Source organism: Sus scrofa, chromosome 15 (assembly GCF_054392235.1).
Source record: "Sus scrofa isolate SSC_HxYL_T2T_F1_AM1 chromosome 15, Sscrofa_HxYL_maternal_Yorkshire_Landrace_v2.0, whole genome shotgun sequence".
Lineage (NCBI taxonomy): Eukaryota > Metazoa > Chordata > Mammalia > Artiodactyla > Suidae > Sus > Sus scrofa.
This window is the reverse complement of record NC_139397.1, coordinates 80914294-80935724: the sequence shown is the minus strand read 5'-3', so window position 1 is coordinate 80935724 and position 21431 is coordinate 80914294. Positions and strand designations below refer to the sequence as shown.

General features: G+C 35.9%; 2 protein-coding genes across 44 annotated transcripts in view; both read right to left on the bottom strand.

Moving 5' to 3' along the window:
- Positions 1 to 21431, bottom strand: part of DAPL1 (death associated protein like 1) — a 933549-nt gene that overhangs the window by 43595 nt on the left and 868523 nt on the right. The gene's annotated exons all lie outside the window — the stretch shown is intronic.
- Positions 1 to 21431, bottom strand: part of MARCHF7 (membrane associated ring-CH-type finger 7) — a 50245-nt gene that overhangs the window by 14074 nt on the left and 14740 nt on the right. For 13 of the 43 annotated variants that reach the window (XR_014830466.1, XR_014830467.1, XR_299495.4 and 10 more), the window contains 5 exons: positions 20996 to 21160; positions 10362 to 10557; positions 8593 to 8745; positions 5511 to 6618; positions 2292 to 2461 (listed from right to left, as the gene is read on the bottom strand). Coding sequence is in view for 18 of the 43 variants with exons in the window: in XM_021074773.2 (XP_020930432.1) it covers positions 2292 to 2461; positions 5511 to 6618; positions 8593 to 8745; positions 10362 to 10557; positions 20996 to 21148 (1780 nt within the window). In the remaining 25 variants the exon portion in view is untranslated. Of the gene's footprint in view, positions 1 to 2291; positions 2462 to 5510; positions 6619 to 8592; positions 8746 to 9341; positions 9567 to 10361; positions 10558 to 20995; positions 21161 to 21431 lie in introns of all 43 variants that reach the window. The other 30 variants (XR_014830472.1, XR_014830471.1, XR_014830474.1 and 27 more) reach the window with 5 other exon arrangements.

The window sequence follows — 21431 nt, the reverse complement described above, 5'->3', positions numbered from 1 at the left end:
CTAAAAAATGTACATGTATCCCACTTCATGGCCACAGGTTTTCATGTACACGTATACATACTATGTGAAACCCTAAAAACGTCTTAGAATGTTATCTTCCCACACACATGAAAATCTCTTAACCCATCCCCCAAAATAGAAACAATTATCTAAGAATCCAAGTACCTTCTCACCAAAGCAATAAAACTGATCAATAATTCATATCTACAACAGCCTTCTGGAGATAAAGTACCCCTTTTCCTGTTAAAGGCTAACTACTCAGCTTGTGCTCTGGATCCCATCTTTCCCTTCCCTTTTATCATTTTTTTCTCTCCACTCTATCTCTCATTTAAATAAAAACATGCCCTCAAATCTACCTTGAAACAAAAACGAAGCAATATGTACCATGACCCCATATAACTCTTGTATTCCTATATCTCCAGTGTCCTTGACAGTAAAGCTTATTGTAAAGAGTGGTCTATGTTGCTGTTTTTCCCAGTCTTACCTCATTTTTTTCTCCCAAGACCACTTGAATCATCTTATAATGCTTCCCCCATCACAGTGTCTAAAGTCACCAAGGACATCCAGGCTATCAAATGCAACTATGGGTTTCTTTGTTCTTATCTCCTTGATCTGCCTTTTTTGCAGTACTTGAAGGGGTTGATCACACCCTCTTAAAACATTCCCTTTTGGCTTGCAAAACACATTTTCTCAGTTTTCTTCCTTCACACTGAGGCTACTCTTCAAATCTCCTCCTCTCTTCCCACTAAACATCTGGGTGCCTCAGGGCTCTGTCCTGGGCTCACTTGCTCTTGTGACCTTACTTAATCTCAAAGCTTAAAATATTACTTATGTACTTATGATTCCCAAAACTGTAATTCTCAGTATTAAAACCCTTGAAACATCACTCTTGCCTTGCTTACTGCCCAGCTGACATTTCCACATGGTTATCTAATAAATAGTTCATACGCAGTAATTCCAAAACAGAACTCTTGGTTTCCTATCCTCAGTTTATTCTATACTCAGTTCTTTTTCAATAAATGGTCTCACCATTTATTCATCAAGGCAAAACTATGAGCTTCCTTAATGTTCTTTCTCTTTCACTCCACAACATTCAATCCATTAGCAAGACTTATATCTTATAGAATCTATCTCTGCAACATACCAGAATCCATCCATTTCTACCACTACCACCATCATCTCTTAAAAGACAGACTCTTGGTTGGTCACCACAACAGATTCCTGACTGACCTCCCCGCTTCTACTCTTGTCCTGTTAAAAACCCACTCTTCACAAAGCCACTGAAATATAAGATCATTTCACTCCTCTGGCCTTCAGTGGCTTCCCAAAACACTAAGATAAAAAAACTAAGCTTCTGACATCAGCTTTAAAAGTCCTAAATGAGCTAGCCCCTATTAATCTCTCTTATCTCAACAAAATCACTTTTCTTCTCCACCAATACTTTAGCGACACTGGGCCTTTGTTCTCAATTTCTCAAACACACTCAAGTCATTCTCACCTTAAAGGCTCTGTACTAGTTACATGTGTTGGAATGCTTTTGCTCTCATTCTGGAATAGCAAGCTCCTCTTTTGTTCAAGTTTAAATAAATGTTCTCATCTAAACAAGGCATTCCTTTAACACAAAATACCACCACCAAAAAGTAAGTGCCTTGTCTGTCTTGTTCTTTAAATCCCACATCTCAAACAGTGGTTTCCTAATAGGCACTCAGTAAACAATGAGTCCCTATTATTGCATAACATCATTACAGACAATAAATAATTCTCAAAGACACATTTTTTTTCATTTTAGGGGTGCACCTGTGGCGTGTGAAATTTTCCAGGCTAGGGGTCAAATCGGAGCTGTAGTTGTTGGCCTACACCACAGCCCACGGCAACACTGGATCCTTAACCCACTGAGCGAGGCCAGGGACTGAACCTGCATCCTCATGGATGCTAGTTAGATTCGTTTCCCCTGAGCCACAACAGGAACTCCCCAAAGACACATAACTTATGAACAGTAAGGCAAAAGGATCTTACATGATACAAGGGTCACCAATGATGATAAATTAGTTGTACTATGCATATATGGAAGTAAATAGATGTTAGGTAAATGGATATAAGAAACACTACTATAAATTAATGAAGTAAGAGTGATGCTCTTTATGCTTTTGATTAAAAAAAATGATTGGCACTTCTGATAAGAGTATGAGTTTGACAATCAATAAATTATAGATTTGTCAATTAAAATGTGTACATACGTGGATCTCTTGGAAAAATTGTGAAAACAAAATACTCAAAAGGGTAAATCTTACCAGAGTTAATTTTGGCCTGTAACCACTTTTTCATACACTCTTGGTGGACATACTGCAAACTTCCTGTGCACTTGCATGGCTCTATCAGCAAGTTAGAGGATGATGCAGCTGCCATCTGACAAATTCTACATAAGTCACCTTCTTCTTCTTCAGAGTCCTCTAAAAGGAGGCTGGAAGAGAAGACACATTTCCTAAACAGAGCTATCTTAATTTATTCTGATTGGTCATTTCCAGTCATACATAATACCAAACAATATCACGTCCTCTCTGGGTAGAAAAAAGGTAAACAACAATAATAATAAATAACAAGTACTATGAAAAATCATTTCAATAAGAATGAAAATTATAACAAATATCTTTTTACTTATTTTCAAGCAATCTAAGTCATTTTGTCTTTGACATCACAATTTAAAGTCCCTGTTTCTCACAATTTACAAGTATACCTGATATTAATTTCTTCAGTACCATAGACTACTTCAATTCCAGCAGTATAATGTACTTACACACCCATCACTTTTGTCTCCCCACATCCCCCAAAACTTTTAAGACAACTTTCATGAATTAAACGAATATTGACTTGTGATTTTTCATTTACATGTTATCAGAATCACATGTTTAAACTAATAAGCTTTTTGTATTTAATCACAATAAAAAACCAAAAGAATAGATTTTTTATATTCTTAATTTTCCCCATCACAAGCAATGTAATTAAATCATCCTGGAGTTCCTGTCGTGGCGCGGCGGAAATGAATTCCGACTAGGAACCATGAGGTTGTGGGTTTGATCCCTGGCACCACTCAGTGGGTTAAGGAGCCGGTGTTACTGTGAGCTGTGGTGTAGGCTGCACAAACAACTCAGATCTGATGTTGCTATGGTTGTGTGTAGACCGGCAGCTGTAGCTCTGATTCGACCCCTAGCCTGGGAACCTCCATAAGCCTCAGTCAGGTGTGGTCCTAAAAAGCAAAAATCGCTCTGATTTCTACAAGGGTAGGCTTTTAAAGTGTGGAAGAGATTCTATTAACCTATGTCCTCTATTTCACAGGCCAACATGTATTGGTTAATTTAAATGAAGAATGATTCCTACAAAACAAGTAATTTTTTTGTTAAAATCCCTATTGCCCTAGTCCACTCTGACATGAAAAAGGTACTTAATAAATTGATGATACTGAATGCTCAACTGCTACTGAAATACAACCTGGATCATATGGGTTTCAAATGAGTTTAGCACAAGATGTGTGCAAAGAAGAAAATGTACTATTAGGTGACTTCCATGCCTTGGCTTAACCAGAAATATGACCTCATGCATAAATGTTTATGTTTTACCTTTAGATAGTATTTTTTTTAGTTGACAGTTTTTACTTTGGGAGATTGTTTTTCATACACGCTTATTCATTTAACTGTAAAGTGTCTTATAATCCTCATGTGTAAGCAAAATATGTAATAAAGGAACATACACACAAACTCTGTCTAAATAAGAAAAAATGTTGTGTTCTAAACTATCTAACCTAACAGGGTGGTACAGGCTTAACTGCTTTCTCTTTGGAAATCACTAAATTAATGCTCTGCCCTACTTACACTATTGAACTCAATCTGTGAGCAAAAGAAATATAATGGTTACCATATTACTCAGTAGACAGCTTGTAATCAGAGGAAGCTGCTGTAATAACATTAAAGCTAACACTGCCAGGGCACAGTAAATCTTTCTCTAAGAAAGCAAAAAAAAAGCAAATTTTAAAATCAGAACAATCACACTGTACAATTTGTCCTATATAAGGAAAAGTGGGAATATATTAGTCAAGGCCCAGTATCACAAAAAGCATGTGAAGCTCCCTTTATCCCCAGAGTAGATTTGAATGTATTTGTTCTTAAAGAACAAAGAAAAATCTAAAATGGTAGTAACAACTATGCTTCCCTATAACTCCATTACATGAGAACTTCATGAACAAGAAAAAATAAAAACACCGAACAACCTTAGCTTAAGTCTTTTCATGTACTATCCTATTGCATTTTATCATAAAGTAGTTTCAATAGCTGGGAAAACTAAGTAAATATACTAACATGACAAAATAATTAAGCTGGGCCTAAAATCTATGATCTTTTTTCATCTTTTCCCAGAGATTTTTAAGCAATCTCAACTCTTCAGAAGATTTCACATGTATAAAAAGATTCTAAATACTGAATTTAAAGTGATATTTCTGTCAAAAGTCACAATACATAAAGAATATTAAGTATATATTTGGACTTCAAAAACAAAATTTAAAAATCTGTGCAAATTCTTTTACCTCATTCCAAAAAAGATTTGAAGTGAGAAATACAAATGATCTTAAAGGCTGAAACATAGTCTTTTTTCTTTTTCTTTTTTTTTTTTGTCTTCTTGCTATTTCTTTGGGCCGCACCCACGGCATATGGAGGTTCCCAGGCTAGGGGTCGAATCGGAGCTGTAGCCACCGGCCTACGCCAGAGCCACAGCAACGCGGGATCCGAGCCGCGTCTGCAACCTACACCACAGCTCACGGCAACGCCAGATCGTTAACCCACTGAGCAAGGGCAGGGACCGAACCCGAAACCTCATGGTTCCTAGTCGGATTCGTTAACCACTGCGCCACGACGGGAACTCCTGAAACATAGTCTTAATAATCTATTTAGCATTAGTCTATCAAGAAATAGGGTAAGAGACTAAGATTTTTGTCTTTGTATGTATCTATATCCAAAGCTGCTTAAAAATAACCTTTAGATTATTTCCTGATGCAATCTATATGCACAGTGCCTACCTCCAGTATTCTCATCTATTTTACCTCTGAGTGAGATGCTAACATCTTACTACACGTAAATTTTTTTTTTTTTTTTTTTTTTTTTTGCTTTTGAGGGCTGCATCTGTGGCATATACAAGTTCCTAGGCTAGCAGCTGAATGGAAGCTGCAGCTGCTGGCCTATACCACAGCAACATGGGATCCAAGCCGCGTCTGTGACCTACTCCACAGCTCATGGCAACACTGGATCCTGAACCCACTAAACAAGGTCTCAGATCAAACATGTATCCTCATGGTTACTAGTCAGATTTGCTACTGCTGAGCCACAATGGGAACTCCATTACTAGATGTAAATTTTAAGGGAAATTTCAGTTAATACTGTTAAGAGAAACAATTTTAGAAACAAAGAGTTCTTTCTCTAATTTATTCTTGCTTTACAGGCTTAATTAAGACAGGTATTCAAATTTACCTCTCTTTTATTTTTTGCAGCCTTTCTGGGTCTCTTGAAGGTACATTTTTAGTTTTGTCACTTTTTCCATCAGATGTACTCCAACCTGAAGGAATAATATCTACAGTGATCATGACATTGTCGGTCAGATTATTTCCAAGTGCTGGGGGGACTGCAAATCGGAATAAAGAACCAGGAAGGATCCCTGTTATTCCTGTATTTCGTCCAGTGTGAGCCGAATCTGATGTTGAGCCACCTGTAGCAGCACTGCTCATTGCTGCAGATACTTGCGGTCTGTTGGCAGTAGCCCCAAGGGGATCATTCTGTGCTTCAAGGTGAACCACTTCATTTGATTCTCTTCTAAAAATATGATGAGATCTAGATGGTATATCAGAGGTAGATATCCTTGAAGATTCATCTCTTCCCTCTCGCCTCCTTCTAGAGAACAAAGGTGTGCATCTATTTCTAAGTGAGGAAGATAACCATGGCCCTGTATTTCTACCTTCGGATTCTTGGTTAAAATTTTGGGAATCTGGCTCAGAGCTATGATTTTGGCTAAGAGATGACAAACCCCATCTTCGCCGAAGAAATCGAAATCCCTGAGAAGCTTCGGATGCCCTATTATTAGGAACATCAGAAGGTGATGCTGCATTACCACGAGACTGTGAAGCTGTCAAGATTCTTGGAGAAATGTAAGAATTTTCGGAACTCAATGATCTTGTATTCAAGGAATCCTGACTAGATCTTCGTGAAAAAAAAGTAGATGACATACTAGAAGCTATACGTGACAACAATCTCCTTGTTGTACGTCTACCTTCATTGTCAGAAGATTCTTGAAATGATCTCTGAGATGAGCCAACCCTATCTGAACTGCTTATAGTTGAGGTTTCATCTCTATGTGAAATATAAGAAAACCCAGGCTGTGTACTGCTTTGGGGAGATTCTAATTCTCTTGGTGAAAAATTTGATCTTAAAGAATTTCTACGAGAGTCCCTAGAACATGGTATGGCCTGATGTTCAGAAGGCATTTGGTGGTTTGTAGATGATGGATTCAATTGTAAAGTGCTCAATGAGTTCTCTTTTGGTCTTGCTCCCTGTGAATATGAAGAAGGAACTCTGTCTTGAACATCTGTTTTTGAAAGAAAGGAAAGATAACCAATTACATGAATAATTTGAGTACTAAGTTTGTGTCTATTAACCAGTAATTACTGCCAAAATGAACAACAGATTCAAACTGAATACTGCTATATTATAACTATACAGCTTAATTATTACAGAAAAAATAAACATATTTATCTATCTTTCTACATCTTTGGTAAAATCCAGTACGCTGTATAAAGTCAACATTACAAAATAAAAAAATAAAGAAACAAATCATATCTTGTGAGAGGCAAATTTTAATCTACCAACTTGATGAAGGTAAAACAGCTGAATTTATTAATCAGAAATTGATATGGTAGAATATATAATACCTAAATGGATAAGGAATTTTGAATGGGCAAAAAAATTCACTGTAAATGACTCACAACATACAAAAGGAAAATAATAATAGGGAAACAGTGTTTTAGAGATTTTTCTTACTCTGCAATAAGGACAAGTTATTCCTTTTGTTTTTTGCTTTTTTTAGGGCTGCACCAGAGGCGTATGAGGTTTCCATGCTAGGGGTCGAATTGGAGCTACAGCTGCCGACCTACACCACAGCCACAGCAACATCAGATCCGAGCCGTGTCTATGACCTACACCACAGCTCAGGGCAACACCAGATCCTTAACTCACTGACCAAGGCGAGGGATAGAACCTGCAATCTCATGGTTCCTACTTGGATTTGTTTTCTCTGAGCCACAATGGGAACTCCATAGGACATTTTTATTTCATACAAATAGTATCACCCTTGTAATTTTATGGCAAACCCTGCAAATAGCCCAAAATTTCTCTAAACTTTTATCTCCTCTTTCAAATTAACAGGTGTGATTCTTATCCCTAATTACTCATCAGACATACCTATGCTTTCTTTTTTTTTCTTTTTAGGGCTGCACCCACTGCATATGCAAGCGCCCAGGCTAGGGGTAAAATCGGAGCTGCAGCTGCTGGCCTATGCCACAGCAACGGCAACACCATATCCAAGCTGTGTCTGAGACCTACACCACAGCTCATGGCAATGCCAAATCCTTAACCAACTGAGCATGGCCAGGGATCAAACCCGCATCCTAATGGATACTAGTTGGGTTCATTACCACCAAGCCACAACGGGAACTCCTTTTTAAAAAAATATTTGCTGGGAACTATGAATCAGAATACAGCCCTGGCATCTTCAATTTTAAGAGTACACAACTGGTGGTTCTAATCTTCAAATGGAATGAGAAATACCATAGCATTTTCTCATAAAGAATACTCATCCATACACCTAGTTTAAGAGCGAGACTGCTACTATGCTAATACATAAAGCATTGCGAAAGGATAAACTGTCAGGGACTAAACCTATTTTATTCTGCACATTTATAACCTCCCAAGCCTAGAAGCTATTGAAACTATTAGAGCTCCTCCATCCAAAGTCAAGCAAATAAAAGATGCTTTCATTTGTCTTAAATAAAAGTTTGTTCCAATAAGATTATTTAAAGTACCCTGGTTAAATCTTTAAAACAAATATATTTTCTTCTTTATAAATCAAATCCCACTTTTATCTGCTATATTTGTCAATTTTGATTAGCACCTTTTTCTTCAGTTATTTAGTATTATTGTTTTATGTTATTTATTTTTGAAAAGCTTAAGCTTTCATACACTGACAGAAACAGTGTGGGTCTTTATTTCAACTAAATGAAAATAAAGACATATTCATGTTAAACTGAAGGAATTCTAAATTATGCCTTAAAAACTTTTTTTTGGCAAGTGCCATACCCGTGGCACTTGCAAGTTCCTAGGCCAGGGATGGAACTTGTACCACAGCAGCAACTTGAGCTGCTGCAGTGACAATGCCAAATCCCTAATGCACTGTGCCACAAGGGAACTCCTAAAACAGATTCTTAAAAGTGAAAAAAACTACAGGTAGACAGAAGAGGAAAATGTAATATTATAAATTATGAGTAACAACATAGTTTATACATACATGATGAAGTTGTGAAATCGCCACTTCGGTGACTATAATCCGTAAGGTTACTAACAGAGGAATCTGCTCTCCTCTCTCTCATTAAGTCAGTTCCAAATGATCCAAGTACCACTGATGAAGATCTGGGAACTTGACTATGCCTCCAAGAAGAATCTTAAAATAATTCAAGTTTTAATTTAGAAAAAAGCTTTCAAGGTTTCAGATGACAACAAATCTTTAGTATTATATAGAAAGATAATATGGTTTATTATAGAAATTCCTAGTTATATCAGTTATAAAGTTACAATCGAAAGCAAAATTCGGCAAAACATAAAATTATTCACTAATGAACTAATTACTTATAAAATTATCTCCTACTCATTCTTTTCTAATGTTATTATCTACCCCCATCTAGGATGCTAATATTACTCTAGAACATTTGACCACACAATATAAACATGATGTAAAATGATTACAGAGCAAAAAAGTAAAGCTTGCCAAAGATGCAGAATTTCATAAAAAAAAATCAATGAAAGTGATGTTGGAGAATAGCCAAAATCAAAATCAAAGCCATCTTGAAATGAAAAATGTTACATTGTAGGTTACAAAACTATTTTGTCAGAGCTATTACATCACTGCTGCCATACTGGTTCATTCTTATGCTAAAAATTAATGTACTTTGCAATTATAATCTAAATTTCATTATATATGAATTCATTTAAAAAGAAATTAAAAATTAAGTCTCAAAACTCCCCCCCCTCACTATTTACCTTGAAATTTTGGTTCTTCCTCTCCTAGTCCTAATAGCCTTAATAATTCCTCTTCATTAAGGGAAATGGTCCAGGGTTAATGCTAAGCCTTCACAGAGCAGAAGAGAACAAAAATATCTCTACAGAGTGGTATTGGTCTACAGAGTTAAGGTCAGTCTGCTCTTACCCATTACACTACTCTTAATATCCTTCAGATGGGCAGTGTCTTTCCCATGGCGGTCCTGCCTATCAAAATAGAAAGGAATCGCTTACACTAATTCAAGTGGTAGTACATATGCATTTCAAGAATTTCATCTCCAACTGTGTCATCACAAGTCCTATCTTACCTTAAAACAATTTCAGGCATTAGCTAGTATTTCATTTGAAGAGACGTATAAGTGAAGCAGTACCTCTTAACAAAAGATCTTTTCAATTTGTGCAACAAATGTGGGTCTGTGAGTAAGATACTCAGCATGGAGCTTTGTGCCTAAGTCATCAAAACACCAAAGTGGTTCCAGAGAGCTAGAATCACAGCTTTCTAATTCCTTACACTGAACTCCCACCGGAATACCAGCAACTAGATTTTGTTTAAAGGATTTCTACCTTTTCTAAAAATAAGTGTCATATAGCACAACATTTATTATTTACAAGAAGTTATGCTTAGGAAATGTTTTTAACATGAATCAGTACATCTGGCTTTCTAAGTAACAATTTAAAATTTTACCTCCTATAATAACCAACAGAAAACATGTCACTAATTTTATTATCATACATATCAGCTATTCTAATCAATTAAAATCTGCTAACATCCTGTTTGTGTAAGACATCTGTATCAAATTTAGAACAAAAATTCAAGATGAAGAGTTACTTTCAGTTTTCAGTTCCAGCACTAACTGAAGGTAAGATTATAGAAACTCCACTGTATTTCTGACCCACTATCTTATGTGCAATCTATTTGCTTAATATACTACATCTTGGGAATAGGGTTTTTGTCCCAAATGTATATACAGTGATTTATATGTATAAAAATTTAATTCTTACCTGATACTGCATTTAAACCATGTCCAACACTTCTCCCAGCTGAGGTAGATGTACAGTTTGTACATGAAAGTTTAGGTCTTTTTGAATCATGATCCCGTTGCTGGTTTTGCGATCTTGAGCGTGCTCCCTGAGTTATCTCAGACTCACTATACCATGTAGACTGAAACGGCGATGCAGATGCTGATGCTGATGTAGACTACAAGGTTAAAAAAAAAAAATTTAAAGGAACAACAAAAAAAATGCTTACAATTTTTAAATATTTTAAATATTTAAATTTAACCTATAATACTCTAATAAATTCCCAAGGACTTCACAAGCACAAATTTTTCTATCATGTAGATTTTCCCATCTTTGTTCCCTTCTACCCACTTGCCTCTTTACTTTATACTGTAATTTCCTTTGCTAGATAATCAATATGATTTAAATAATGTCTTCTATATAGCTGTGTATAAAAACTAGGCTAGGAAACACTGAAGAGTAGAAACTTTACATATCCTAGATCTTATGCCCATTCTCAGGAATACCATCATAAAACACTATAAATGGTATTTTAAAAAAAAATTTCAATATATGGGATTTCTTCATCAGTGAAGCAAGTAACAGCTAAAACTATCTATTTTAGAAACTCCTAGCTTAAGGTTTTCTCTTTTAACATACAAATACACATACAACAAAATGAAATAACACCAAGTCACTCACAATGTACACACGTACACACACAGTAACAGACCAAGAAGGATGCATTTGGCATATAATCTCTGAACTGCTTGAAGACACTTATCACTAACATAATTTCTAGGGAATAGAGGAAAAACTTTTTTTCTTCCTTTTTAAGAGTTCTCCTTCATTTTCACTAAATTTCCAGTCTTTACCAAGAATAAGTAAAGCTCCTAGAGTAAACATGTTTTTATGAGTTATTTTCAACTCAAAAGGCCATGATTAGCGATTATCATATGAATTATATGGTATATGTGGCTGAATGCTATACTGTATACCTGAGCAATCATGTGAAACAGTTTGAAAACTACAGATGGAAGGAAGGGAATTTTATAAGCATTCTATAACTGGCAGGCATTCAATTTTCATTTTATTTACTGATTTATTTTTATCCTCATAATATTTAGGTTTCTCTTCCTTCAGAGGTTTACTAGGATAATCAAAGAAATCAATACTCTTTAATCATTAGTACTGAATGAGTCAGTATCTACATTCAGAAAATAATTACTTCTAAAAAAGATTAAAAAATATTCCTGGATAAGCAATGAGATTCTGCTGTATAGCACAGGGAACTATACCCAGTTACTTATGATGGAACATGATGGAGGATAATATAAGAAAAAAGAATATATATACATGTGTGTGTATATATATATATATATATATATATATATATATAACTGGGTCACTTTGCTGTACAGTAGAAATTCACAGAACACTGCAAATCAACTGTAATGGAAACCATAAAAATCATAAAAAATTCCCAATGCAAATGCCCTTAAAACAGTATAGCAAAAAAGAACCTTAAAGAGGAGTTCCCGTAGTGGCGCAGCAGAGATGAATCCAACTAGGAACCATGAGGTTGTGGGTTTGATCTCTGGCCTTGCTCAGCAGGTTAAGGATCTGACATTGCCGTGAGCTGTGGTATAGGTCGCAGACGCAGCTTGGATCCCATGTTGCTGTAACTGTGGTGTAGGCCGGCAGTTGTAGCTCGGATTGGACCCCTAGCCTAGGAACCTCCATATGCCACAGGTACGGCCCTAAAAAGCAAAAAGAGAGAAAATATCTGCAAGTCATATATCTAATTAGGAACTTATATTTAGAATATATAAAAACTCTTATAATTCACAAATTGAATCAATCATAAGCTTTCAAAACAGAAAACATCAGGCACACATGAGTTCACTGGTGAAGTCTACCAAACATTTAAGAAGTTATGCTAATTCTCCACAATCTCTTTTAGATGAAAGCAGTTGAGAAAATACTTCCTAACTCTATGAGGCCAACAACCACCCTAAAACCAAAACTAAAACCACAAGAAATCTATAGACCATTATCTCAATATAGACACAAAATTCCTGAACAAAATATTAGCAAACTGAATCCAACAAAGCATAAAATCAATATCCCTTTATGATTAAAAACTCTCAGCAAACTAGAGAGTAACTTCCTCAACTTGATAAAGAATGAAAAAAATGTACAGTTAACATTATATTTATGGAGAGATGCAAAAGTTTTCATACTGAGATCAGGTACAAGGCAAGGATGTCCCTTCTCACTGCTCCATTTTAAAAAAATTGACATAAAACTGATGTACAACACTAGTTTCAAGTGTACAACATAATTATATATTTATTGAAATGAACACAATAATTTCAGCTAACATTCCTCACCTCACAGTTACAATTTTTTTCCTCATGAAAAAAGGAAACTTGTTCTACTGAGCAACTTTCAAATATACAACATAGCAGTATTAACGATAGTCACCATTCTGTACACATTCTCACGACTTATAATTGGAAGTCTGTATTTTTTGACCACCATCACCCATTCTGTACACTGCTTTGGGAAGTAGGAATATCTTAAGAATATTAATTCCTCCAACCCACAGCATTTATTTGTGTCTTCTTCAATTTCTTTCATTAATGTGTTATAGGTTTCAGCGTAGAGGTCTTCCACTTTCTTGGTTAAATATATTCCTAGATAGGGGAGTTCCCGTCGTGGCTCAGTGGTTCATGAACCTGACTAGCATCCATGAGGATGCAGGTCCAATCCCTGGCCTCATTCAGTGGGTTAAGGATCAGGTGTTGCCCTGAGCTGTGGTGTAGGTCGCAGACAGATCCCACATTGCTGTGGCTATGGCCAGCAGCTATAGCTCCGAACGAACCCCTAGCCTGGGAACCTTTATGTACCTTGGGTGCAGTCCTAGAAAGACAAAAGAAAAAAAAAAATTAAAAAAAAATTATCCCTACGTATTTTTCTCTTTTTGATGTAACTGTTCATTGGATTTTTTTCTTAGTTTCTCTGATAGTCAGCATTAGTGTATAGAAACACAACAAATTTTTATGTATTGACCTTGTAACTTGCAATTTTACTGATTTATTAGTTGACAGTTTTTTGACAGAATTGTTAGGTTTTTCTATATACAGTAACTATATCATCTGTAAATACTGACAGTTTTACTGCTTTTCCAATTTGGATTCCTTTAATTTCTTTCTCTTTTTCTTTTTTTTTTTAGGGCCACACCAGTGGCACATGGCAGTTTCCAGGATAGGAGTCGAATCAGAGCTATAGCCATCAGCCTACGCCACGGGCAACAGCCACACCAGATCCGAGCTGCATCTGTGAACTACACCACAGCTCACGGCAACAACAGATCCTTAACCAACTGAGTGAGGCCAGGATTGAACCTCATGGATGCTAGTCAGATTCTTTCCCAATGAGCCACAATGGGAACTCCGGATTCCTTTAATTTCTTTTTCTGATTACTGGGGCTAGGACTTCTAATACTATATTCAATAAAAGTTGAGAGAGTGGGCACCCTTGACTCACCTTGCTCCTTATCTTAGAGCAAAAGTTTTTCACATTTCACCACTTAGTACCAGTTAGCTATGGACTTGTCATACATGGTTTTATTACCTTGAGGTACATTTTCTTGATATCCATTTCGCTGAGTTTTCATCATAAATGGCCAATGCTTTTTATGCATTTATTGAGATGATCATGTGATTTTTTATCCTTCACTTTGTTAATGTGGTGTATCACACTGATAAATGTATGGATGTTGACCCATCCTTCTTGTATCCCAGGAATAAAATCTCACTTGACCATGGTATATAATGCCTCTAATGTACATTGCTAAATTCAGTGTGCTAGTATTTTGTTGAGAATTTTTGCATTTATGTGCATGAGAGATATTAGCCTTAATTTTCTTTTCTTATAGTGTCTAGTGTTGGTATCAGAGTAATGCTGGCTTCATAAAATGAGTGTTATCCCCTCTCTACTTTTGAAAATTTTGAGAAAAGACTGATATTAATTCTTCTATAAATGTTTGGTAGAATTCACAGGTGAAGTGATCTGATCCTGGACTTTTATTGTTGGGAGATTTTTGATTATTGATTAAATCTCCTTTGGAGTTCTCTGGTGGTCATTGGTTAAAGGATCCAGTGTTTTTACACTGCTGTGGCGAGGGTCTGATCCCTGGCCCAGGGAACATCCACATGCCAGAACCCCCCCCCCACACACACACACAGATAAAAATTTTAAAAAATCTCCTTACTCATTATTGGTCTGTTCAGATTTTCTATTTCTTCATTGAGTTAGTCTTGGTAGGTTTCGAATTTCTAGGAGTTTATCCACTTCTTATACATTGTCCAATCTTTTGATGTATAATTGTTCAAAGCAGTCACTTATGATCCTTTTTCTTTTGGTGGTATCATTGTAAAGTCTCCGCTTTCATTTTTTTATTTTACTTAAGTCATTTTTTTCCTTCATGAGTCTAGCTAAAGATTTTTTTGTGTGTGTCTTTTTAGGGCCGCACCCACAACATACGGAGGTTCCCAGGCTAGGGGTCAAATTGGAGCTACAGTCGCCGGCCTAAGCCTCAGCCACAGCAGCATCAGATCTGAGCCACATCTTTGCCCTATACCACAGTCCACAGCAACGCCGGATCCTTAACCCACTGAGCAAGGCCAGGGAACGAACCTGCATCCTCATGGATACTAGATGGGATCGTTAACTGCTGAGCCACGAAGGGAACTCCCAAGATATGTCTATTTTAATTACCTTTTCAAAAAGCTAGCTCTGTTTATCTTTTTACTGTCTTTTAGTCTCTGTTACATTTATTTACATTCTGATCATTGTTATTTTCATTTCGCCACTCTTCAAGCTAATACAATAAGGCAAGAAAATACAAAAGGCATACAGACTGGGAAGGAAGACATTAGTTGTAGACCACATGGTTTTCTATGTAGAAAAGCCTAAGTAACTGACCAAATCTGAAAGGACTGAATGTCCTAGAACTAACAATTATATTAAGGCTGCAGGATACAAGGTTAAAACACAAAAATTAACTGCTTTCCTATATATCAGCAACAAAAAGTGGAAGCTGAAATTTAACTCTTACAATTCAATAATAAAACAACAAATAACCCAATTTAAAAATGAGCAAAAGATCTAAATAAGCATTTTTCCAAAGACATAAAAATAGCCAATTAATAGAGTTCTCTTTGTGGCTTAGTGGGTTAAGAACCTGACGATCCCTGGCCTTGCTCAGTGGGTTAAGGATCCAATGCTGCCGTAAGCTACAGCATAGGTCACAGATACAGCATGGATCTAGTATTGCCATGGCTGTGGTGTAAGCCCCAGCAGCAGCTTGGATCTGACCCCTGGCCCAGGAACTCCCATATACAGCAGGTAAGGCTGTAAAAAAGATAAATAAATAAAAATAGCCAGTTAGCACACAAAAAGATGCTCGGCATCATGAGTCAAGGAAATCCAAATTGAAACTATATGATAACTGGAATGCCCTTGTGGATCAGCAGATTAAGGATTCGGTGTTGTCACTGCTGTGGCTCTGGTTACAGCTGTGGCAGGGGTTCATTCCCTGGCCTGGGAACTTCTGCGTGCCACAGGTGTAGCCAAAAAAAAAAAAAAAAAATACATGATACTACTTCGCACCCATGACAGGACGGCTAGAATCAAAATGTAAGATTAAGTACAGGAAAGGATGAAAAGAAACAGAAACTTCATACATAACTGTTGTGGGAATATAAAATAGCCCAGCCAGTTTGGAAAACAATCTAGCAGTTCCTCAATAACTGAACACAGAGTTATCATATGATTCAGTTAATTCTACTGTAAGGTATATACCCAAGATAGTTGAAAGAGACTAGATAGTTGTACAAAGAGACTTGTACATGAATGCTTATAGCAACATTATTCATATTAGCCAAAAAGGTAGAAAACACATCGTACACATACACACAATTATCATGAGCATGAATCTTAAAAAAAAAAAAAAACATTATGAGAGAAGTAATGTGAGAGAAGCTAGTCACAAAAGACAACATAGAATGTTTCTACTCATGTACATGAAATCCAAAAGAGAAATTTATAAAGACAGAAAAGTAGATTAGTGGTTACTTAATGCTGAGGGGAAGAGGAGAGATTAGTGAAGTGATACCTAATGGATGTGGAATATTCTCTGGAGATATTCTAGAGTTGCCTATGGTGATGTTTACAAATTTTGTAAATATACTAATAAAAACCACTCACTTGTACACTTTAACTAGGCAAGTCATAGCCTATCTGATTTATAACTCAATAAAGCTAGCTGTTATTTTTTTTAAGTAATCTTAACAATTGCTGCCAATGCAACCAATGCTAATCATGAGAAATCATATAATGCACAGTAATGGAAGTGAGTCCAGAATAAAATGCTCTTTCTCGGCTCATTTCCATGAATCAATGCCTTGACTGTGATGACTGATAGTTCCTGCTTTCAAAATTTTCCAGATCAAAATTGCCTTAGCCATAAGCAAAACATAAAACTCTGACCTCTTCTTTATTTTAAATATTCATGTGCTGAAGAGTATCCAACTCAATGCTAATGCAGAGGTCTTACATCCTACTTTCTATTCAGAATGACCAGTCTTCCTAATTTTCATAAAAAAGACATTTGCACACCTCAAGAATGTATGGATTCATCCATGCCTAACTTTAAGAGATATCCAGGTAAGAAACCTTTTATTTACAAAAAAGGGAATGACTTAGAATCCATTTATCCCTCAAAATTTCTTAAGATTAATATTTGGAACAAAACAGACTACAAAAATGTTAAAATTCAGATCATCCTTTGTTGTCCCTTTACACAAGTGTTTTCACTGAGCTTTACAGTTTCACTAAACTAGGTATATACTTACAGTATGAATATTCATTGAAGATACTGTCTTCTACATAATTCACTGTTCCCTTTCAGATCAAACTGCCAAACACTGCTTCCTTTTCCTTATTAACAAAACTCCTTATAGACTTGGTTGTTTCCCTGTGATCTCCGTGACACCCCAAACAAGAGCCCAAGTATAACTTTAGAATACTGTGGGGCTTACAAATGCCTATTAATGTTACAACCAACCCTGACCTTCTCAGTATTTTACCTGTAGTTTTCCTGATTCCATTTAAAACTATTTTCATTTTCTTGTCTGATATGTATGTATGTATTTCCTTGGAAGCTACCTTTGTAGCAGATAGAGACAAAACAAAACAAAGTTAATGATCACTGGTTCTTAATTCTTGAGAATACATCCTAACAAAATATTTAATGGTACTGAGCTCTGTAAGAGCTGATATATGTTAGAAAATGATATAAATAATTTTAAAAAGTACCTGGAACCTCCATAAAAAGACTATTATTTCCTATTAAAAGTAATCAATCTCTCCACAAAGCAAAAAGTAGGATTAGGGGATGCTTAAATTAAGTACAGAAAAATATATAAAAGTAACAAAAACAGGAGTTAAGAATCTGACATTGTCACTGCTGATGGCTCTGGTTTCTGCTGTGGCGTGGGTTTGATCCCTGGTTTAGGAACTTCCATGTGCCATATTCATGGCCATAAATAAATAAATAAAAACTTCAAAATCTTAAATTAGAAAAAAATAACAAAACAATTACATATTCACAGAAAACTCCAATTTTTTACCTTTAACAATGAGAATTATAGAAAATAAATTTTCTTCCCCAAAATATCTAAAATTCTACATACTGTTACCAGAGAGATAAGATGGATCATGGTTTTCCACCATTCAAACTGTAACAAAAACTGGAAGATGGAGTAACAGAAATATAAACAAGACTAATTAACAGAGGCAGCCCAGATTACAAATGGCCAAAAACCAAAAGATATTCACAGAAAACCAACTGTTCGGAACTTAGAACCTACATTTACCAAAGAAACAATGCTATCTAGAAGTCTTAGATTCTTAAGCTCAAGTACACACTAATCGTGTACTTGGGAGAAAGCACTTATCTTTCCAGATTTCAGATCCTTACTTTCTGTCCCATATAAAATTAAAAATAAAAAAATGTTCTGCAAAATGTCAAGAACCACATAAATAAGGTGTTTTCCTATCATCTAATTCGTAATACAAACGAGACTGATGTAGTATGTCATGTCCTGACCCTCCTTTCTGAAGCTTCAGGTTCACTATGCATAATAAAGAAGGGGACTGTTTGTTGCAGACAGTTTTAAGTGAGAAAACATTAGCAATTAACAAAAAAAGTTCCCTTTGATAATCAAAGGACTCCTTTATTCATTAAATACACATTCTACTAAGCAATCTTAAGAATATTAAATAAAACTAAATGTGTGATACGTAATTTATATATTCTGATAACATACTATACCCTAAGGATATTGTTTAAACTAATGCAAAGCAAGGAAATGATAACAGTAGCAATAACAATCACCATAATTACAACTGGTAACATCTGAACTCTTACTAGGTTCCAAGTACTGTTGTTCTAAGTGCTTTTCATGTATTATTTTTTTCAATTAATTTTAATAGTGTAAGTTCCCTTCTTGTCTCAGCGGTTAACATTCCTAACTGGGATCCATGAGGACACGGGTTCGAACCCCAGCCTCGCCCAATGGGTTAAGGATCCTGAGTTACTGTGGCTGTGGTGTAGGCCGACAGTTACAGTTCTGATTAGATCCCTAGCCTGGGAACTTCCACATGCCTCGAATGCAGCTCTAAAAAGCAAAAAATAAAAAATAAAAATAAAAAAATGTTAACAGTAATTATATGAGGAAATTACCATTATTACCATTTCACAGAAGAGGACACAGAAAAGTACTCTGCTCAAGAATATAGGAATTTTAGTTTCTAAATCAAAATTTAAACAGCAAAACGGGCTAGGAATAGTAGAGATTGGAATTGCTCTCATAACCCACTTTAAAAAAAAAAAGATTAGAAGTCATTAAAGTAGCAAATTTTTTTATGCTTGTACTTAACTTTCACATTGAAAAATGAGACTTCTGGAATAATCTATGACATTAAGAACAAGCTAGATGAAAAAGTCTAAAAATAGTCATATTTTAAAAGTGACTGTCAATACACTTTCTAGGTATAGTCAACACTTTCAGTCTGGTTTCAGAGTCTGTGTTCCTCACTAAGTTACATGAAAAAGTAAACAAAGATCAGTAGACAAAATTTTATCAAGACAAAATAGGGGAAGAAACCCTCCAGCTGTGTTCTTTTTTTTTTTTTTGCTTTTTCTAGGCCAGTACCTGCAGCATACTGAAGTTCCCAGGCTAGGGGTCAAATCGGAGCTACAGCTGCCAACCTCAACCACAGCTACAGCAACGCCAGATCCGAGCTGTGTCTGTGACCTAAGCTACAGCTCAAAACAACCCCGGATCCTTAACCCACTGAGCAAGGACATGGATCGAACCGGTGCCCTCATGGATACTAAAGTTGGGTTCATTACCACTGAGCCACGATGGAAACTCCCCTAGCTCTGTGTTCTTAATAAGTCACAATCATTTAACCCACAACATTTTTAAAGAATGCAAAAATATGATTCTGTACTTCTAGCTAGCATACTCTTGCCTAGCAAGATAGTTTGAAGGGGAAAAAAAAAGAATCATCAAACAACATTTAAACTGAGTCCAAGTAGTAGTTCTCACTGTGCTGCAGCAGGTAAGGATCTGGAATTGCTACAGCTGTGGCACAAGATACGGCTCCAGCTCAGATTTGATCCCTGGTCTAAGAACTTCCATATGCCACAAGCGCAGCCAAAGGAGAAAAAAAAAATTTTTTTTAATTAAAAAAAAAAAAATCCAAGTAAACAGTACATATAAAGTCAACAGGTAGGTAGCAGATTTGGGCATCTGAGAGAAATTATTTTGCATCTTTCTCTGAATATTTTATAAAATGGTTATTATTACTATGCAGAAATATTCTTTAAATGATTCTGTCATATAACATACTACATAATATATAAATTACATAAATACTTAAGACTTAGTCATTTTCACTAAAGGATTCTCTTAAATTCAGTTACCTAAAAGTCAGACTTTTGAGAATCACAGGTAATTTAATTAGGTATTCAGCCAATAATGCAATAAACTTAAATTCAAACATGAGCAAGATATACTGCATTAAACCTACAAACCATGCCTTCTGAGATTTTTATTATTTTATACTCCAACCATAGTGTTATAACACTAATAAACTACTTCAAAAACCAAAGTGCTCAGAGATCCCTGGTGGTCTAGTAAGTTAAGGATCCAGTGTTGTCACTGCTGTGTCCCAGGCCACTGCTGTGGCATCAGTTTGATCCCTGGCCCAGGAACTTCTGCATGCTGCAGGCATGGACAAAACAAACAAAAAAACAAAACAGCAGCAAACCTAAAGTGCAACAAACCTACTGGTCCTAAGGAGAATTAGCTACATAAGAGTAATTTATGTTACTTCATCTAGATTATGAATCAATGAAAACTCATACCAACTGTAAAAATAAAACCCCCAAATTCATGTAAAATACTGTTAGGGATTTATCTTCCCCTAAAGTTTTTAAAAATCCCAAGGATTTTAAAAATGAGAATGTGCACACATATTTCAAACTAAGATGTTACCTGGTATTCAGAATCCAGTCTAAACGAGGAGTCCCTTGAGTGATAGGTATCATTTAAACTACTTCCTCTGCTTCCAGACATCATCCTAGCACTTAATGAGCTGGGGGGTTGAAGAGAAATTCTTCTTGGAATCCTCGAAGGTTTAGACTCCATTCTTAAGGTTTCCTGTGAAATGCAAATTTTGATTAATTGCCTTTGGGAAAACGTGCAAACTTCTGACTCTTAATCCTTTCCTTAATGATCAGCTCAACTCAGAAAGAATCAACCACGAAATTAATTATATCTGGTATAGTAAACTGTGAGAGTATCATCACCCTCCAACAAGGCAGAAGTGTAAAGTTCATCAAAGGTTCCCTACTGTCCATAAAATGAAGCAAACACGATAAAAAAAGTGATGAGAGGGAGTTTGCATCGTGGCTTAGTGGTAATGAATCTG